This window comes from Scylla paramamosain, chromosome 25, assembly GCF_035594125.1.
Source record: "Scylla paramamosain isolate STU-SP2022 chromosome 25, ASM3559412v1, whole genome shotgun sequence".
In the NCBI taxonomy this organism is placed as follows: domain Eukaryota; kingdom Metazoa; phylum Arthropoda; class Malacostraca; order Decapoda; family Portunidae; genus Scylla; species Scylla paramamosain.
Genome location: NC_087175.1, coordinates 2,042,501 through 2,047,500, shown reverse-complemented (window position 1 = coordinate 2,047,500; position 5,000 = coordinate 2,042,501). Strand labels below are relative to the sequence as shown.

At 49.5% G+C, this 5,000-nt stretch overlaps 2 protein-coding genes across 3 annotated transcripts in view; one reads left to right on the top strand and one right to left on the bottom strand.

Annotated features, from left to right (window-relative positions):
* Positions 1 to 399, bottom strand: part of LOC135113420 (E3 ubiquitin-protein ligase ZNRF3-like) — a 32,271-nt gene extending 31,872 nt beyond the window's left edge. The window contains exon 1 of the mRNA XM_064028679.1: positions 59 to 399. The gene's annotated coding sequence lies outside the window, so the exon portion shown is untranslated. The remainder of the gene's footprint in view (positions 1 to 58) is intronic.
* Positions 400 to 3,227: 2,828 nt separating this feature from the next.
* The window catches only part of LOC135113418 (uncharacterized), a 6,331-nt gene continuing 4,558 nt past the window's right edge, over positions 3,228 to 5,000 (top strand). For both annotated transcript variants that reach the window (XR_010274831.1, XM_064028675.1), the window contains exon 1: positions 3,228 to 4,637. Coding sequence is in view for 1 of the 2 variants with exons in the window: in XM_064028675.1 (XP_063884745.1) it covers positions 3,489 to 4,637 (1,149 nt within the window). In the remaining variant the exon portion in view is untranslated. The remainder of the gene's footprint in view (positions 4,638 to 5,000) is intronic.

Genomic DNA, 5,000 nt, shown 5'->3' with positions numbered 1-5,000 from the left:
CTCTGTCCGTCCCCTGAGAGGCCCCCAGACGTCCCACAGGCCCTTCCCGCAGCCTCACCTGTATGACTCTCCCCTCGGCGGGGGCGGCGGCGGCCAGGGGGAGAAGGCGCCCCACAACGTCACCTCCTGCTCCGTGTACTTGCCGCGACGGTCCTGCATATGTAGCGACACCGTCACCAGGGCACGCCGCCCCCCGGAGGCCGCGCCCCCTGGGTCTCCCTGCTGCTGTTGGTGGTGGTGCTGGGCCGAGGCGTGCCCTGGGTATAGCAGCAGCAGCAGCAGGAGGGCGAGCACCCGCACCCCTGCCAGACGCGAAAGAGGGTGGCGCAAGGCCGACATCAGCGCGCGCGGCGACGTCCACCCACCATCACTGTCTCGACCACACTGCCGCCCCTTGGTGCCTCGGTGGTGGTGGTGGTGGTGCCAGGCCCTCCCGCCCAGTCCCGCCCCACCCCGCCCCGCACCCTGCAGCCCCCCATTCACGCCGCTGTCACCCGCACGCCTGCACACACGCACGCATCTAGGGCTCCACCAGAGAGAGAGAGAGAGAGAGAGAGAGAGAGAGAGAGAGAGAGAGAGAGAGAGAGATAAAACGATCGAATCAGAAGAAGAAGAAGAAGAAGAAGAAGAAGAAGAAGAAGAAGATAAGGAGGAGGAGGAAGACGTGAGGGGCAGAATGCAGGTGTCACGCCACTAATGAAGGCAGGTGACGATGCCTCTTCAATTTTTCACACCTGCAATATTTTGACACCGGAAACTGTGTGATCACCTGGAGAGAGAGAGAGAGAGAGAGAGAGAGAGAGAGAGAGAGAGAGAGAGAGAGAGAGAGAGAGAGAGAGAGAGAAATGTGATGATGATGCGAGGGAGAAAAAATGAGAAAGTAGAAAAGAACAAAGAGAAATAGAGACAAGAGATAAAGGAAGCTCGAGAAAAGTAAATTTAAAGAAAATAACAAAAGAAAGGAAGGAACGGAGAGGAAAAGAAAACGAAACGAAGCAGGAAAGAAGAGAAAGTTCAATAAGGGATACAAAAAACAAACAAACAAACAAACAAACACACCATTCACTAAGTCACGTTACAATACACACACTTCAACAATACCGCATCTCTCCGCCCTTACCTTTGTTTTAAATGTTACTGAGTTCCCCCTTAAAGGAATCAACATAAAAGAAATCGAGCGCTCACCGAGTTTTTAAGGGGTAACTAAACTAACTCGAACATCGCCTCAGATAATTTTTTTTTCTTTAATATTATCTAATTCTTTCATTTCTCGAGTTTCTGCTTTACTACACCACATAATTTTAGAAGTGTGAGATTATGCTTTCCTCCTCCTCTAATCTCTTTTCACTAAGCACACACGAGCGAGTACAAACAGAGGTACTGTCTTCATCACTGAAATATTTATTTATTAATGGAGGTGGCTGTAGAACAAGTAAAGTAGAGTAAGGTAAAGGTAATCAGGGGGTGATGTACCGAGTGGCAGTCAAAGGGTTAATCTTATAATCATAGGAAGCTTAGTTGTCAATTTGATCAAACTTGTACTGAGGTTAAGTTACCTGTGTGGTTTATACTAATCTTTCCTTAACCCTTTCACTAATATGCTTACCTGCCAGCAACCGAAAGTGAGGAAGAATAAGACTGCAAGGACTGAAAGAGAGAGAGAGAGAGAGAGAGAGAGAGAGAGAGAGAGAGAGAGAGAGAGAGAGAGAGAGAGAGAGAGAGAGAGAGAGAGAGAGAGAGAGAGAGAGAAACGAAAGTATATCAAGTTAATTTTATTTCATCAAGGTTAGCAAGGGAACTTTTGAACACCTTCCCCTGTGATTTGGTATTCTCTTCCCTAATGACTGCCTGTTCTATGCTCCTTTCTTGCTCCTTAGCCCTCTCCAAGCATTATATTGGTGAGCATTGTATGGTTTATTCTCTCACAGGGATAAGAGATGAGTGTTGTGGAGGAGGAGGAGGAGGAGGAGGAGGAGGAGGAGGAGGAGGAGGAGGAGGAGGAGAAGAAGAAGAAGAAGAAGAAGAAGAAGAAGAAGAAGAAGGCGGAGGGAGGATGTGGAGGAGGAGGGAAAGGAGAAAAAGAAGGACGAGAGAGAGAGAGAGAGAGAGAGAGAGAGAGAGAGAGAGAGAGAGAGAGAGAGAGAGAGAGAGAGAGAGAGAGAGAGATTTAAAGAACTAAGTAGGCTCAATTATGTCAAATTACAAACGAAGGGAAACGACGACAAACAGCCGGACACAATGACTGCCTGCCCAACATACACACACACACACACACACACACACACACACACACACACACGTGACGTAATATTTCAAGTTTACAACGTGTGCAAATTGTTTAGATTCACGAGTACTCCTCCTCCTCCTCCTCCTCCTCCTCCTCCTCCTCCTCCTCCTCCTCGCAGGGGTTCGTTCGTTTCGTTGAAAACAGGAAGAAGGAGGAGGAGGAGGAGGAGGAGGAGGAGGAGGAGGAGGAGGAGGAGGAGGAGGAGGAGGAGGAGAAGAAGAAGAAGAAGAAGAAGAAGAAGAAGAAGAAGAAGAAGAAGAAGAAGAAGAAGAAGAAGACCTTGTATGCGCTCATTAGCATTATCACTATTATTATTATTATTATTATCATTATTATTATTATTATCATCATCATCATCATCATCATCATCATCATCATCATCATCACCATCATTATCAACATCACTACTACGTATATTATGATAATGATGCTGATGATGATGAGAAAGATGAGGAGAAGGAGGAGGAGGAGGAGAAGAAAGAGGAAAATAGGTTAGTAGGAAGTGTGTGTGTGTGTGTGTGTGTGTGTGTGTGTGTGTGTGTGTGTGTACAGTGATTCATTCCCCTTGCTGCTTCATCGTAGAGAAAATAAAGCTCTCTCTCTCTCTCTCTCTCTCTCTCTCTCTCTCTCTCTCTCTCTCTCTCTCTCTCTCTCTCTCTCTCTAGCTTAGATACAAGGATAGAGAGAGAGAGAGAGAGAGAGAGAGAGAGAGAGAGAGAGAGAGAGAGAGAGAGAGAGAGAGAGAGAGAGAGAGAGAGAGAGAGAGAGACCTGATATTTCCCTCACGTGTGTCTCTCATAAACAAGCTTTTCGAGGATGTTTGGAGGAGGAGGAGGAGGAGGAGGAGGAGGAGGAGGAGGAGGAGGAGGAGGAGGAGAGAGAGAAGGAGGAGGAGGAGGAGGAGGAGAGAGAAGGAGGAGGAGGAGGAGGAGAAGTGTTGCTACCAACTACCCTTGCAGTTCCCTTCTTCCCTCACGCCCGCGCACACCCACACCGAGGGACGCGGCGTGCGGGGTGTCCACTCACTCTCTCCTTCAGCGCCTTCTTCAGCGCATGCGTGGAAGCGAAAAGAACACGTATTACATTAGAACCTTTGCGTTAAACTGCGTTGACGTGCGCTTACAATGATGACAGCCAGCGTTTGTCTTCAATTAGCGGTGGCGACGGTGGTGGTGGCGATGGTGAGGGGGAGGAAGCTACCATGAACGCTACTGCTGCGCCTCCTGCAGTAGACCCCCTGGCAGGACTGTTCGTGAGGCAGGAGTCAGCCATTAGGAAGCTTGATGGTCTGACAGCAAAGATCGGGAAGTTGGATGACCTTGAGGAAAAGATTGATGTTATATCTCTGGTTCTTCAAGAGCGTGAAGTGAACCTGAAGGCGCTGGTGGAGTCCTTGACAGCCAGGGTGGAGGAGCTGGCCGGGAAAGTGGAAGACGTGCAGGGGAGACTAGTGAAAGTGGACGAGGAGGTGGTGGAGGTGAAGGAAAGCGTGGAAGTGTTGGATGAAAACGTAAGAGAAGTTGGTGATAAGGTGGAGGGCCTTGGAGGTAAAGTGGAGGACATGGACGGGAGACTACTGGAGCTTCGGGAGGTAGTGGAGGAGACATGGGTGGAGGTAAACCAGACACTGCAGGGACAGCAAAATGAGGTGGAGATGGTGGAGATGACCCAAAACAACACTGACATTACCACCACACCATCTCCACTTGACCTCACATCTCTTTTGCTGAACCTGACGGAGCGGGTGGAGGAGGGACTGCAGGAGGGGAGCGCCAGTGCCAGACAGTGCCAGGAGGCCGTGGGGCACCTCAAGAACCTAATTGAACCCTCCATCAACACCACACACTACCTCACAGCAGCAGTCATCAACCGCATTAGGATTTCAAACTTGGCGATGGACAAAAGACTAGGGGCTGTTCTCCACGCGTTGTCTCTCCGTCACCGCCTCCTGCAGGACGGCTTCCACTCCTCCCTCTCCTCCTTCCACGCACGCCTCGCCACGCACCTCCAGGGATCCTTCAAACGCGTGGAGACTAAAGTGGAGGAGATGAAGGAGATTGTCGCTAATGAAACAAAGGAGATTAATGGGTGTACCAACATCTCCACAACCTCCACGGTGTCTCCCTCGCAGGATCTCCACCTTCAGGATTACCAAGACGTCCTTCAGGAAACTCTTGACAACATCCTACAACTGTCCAATCTAACACTTCATCGCCTACTACAGGATGACAAGGAGGTGGCGGAGGAGGTGCAGAAGGAGGAGGAGGAGGAGGAGGAGGAAGATGACCAGCAGGAGGAGGAGACGGAGGCGCTGGAGGAAGAAGAAAGGCCACCTGTGTGTACTGTAGCGGTGAGTTCGTGTGTGTGTGTGTGTGTGTGTGTGTGTGTGTGTGTGTGTGTGTGTGTTCCTTTCTCGCTTCACACGCACATGTACACCTGACAGTCCCCTTCCCGTACACACACACACACACACACACACACACACACACACACACACACACACACACACTAACAAACAAACAAAAACAGATAACATCAAGAAATTGAGATTCAAAGTTAAAGAAAAAAAGAAAAAGAAAAATAAACTAATTACACTACAAGCTTTCAAAAGGAGGAGGAGGAGGAGGAGGAGGAGGAGGAGGAGGAGGAGAAGGAGGAGGAGGAAGACAACAAACAAATACATACTTGACTCATCAACTTGTGTGCATGTGTA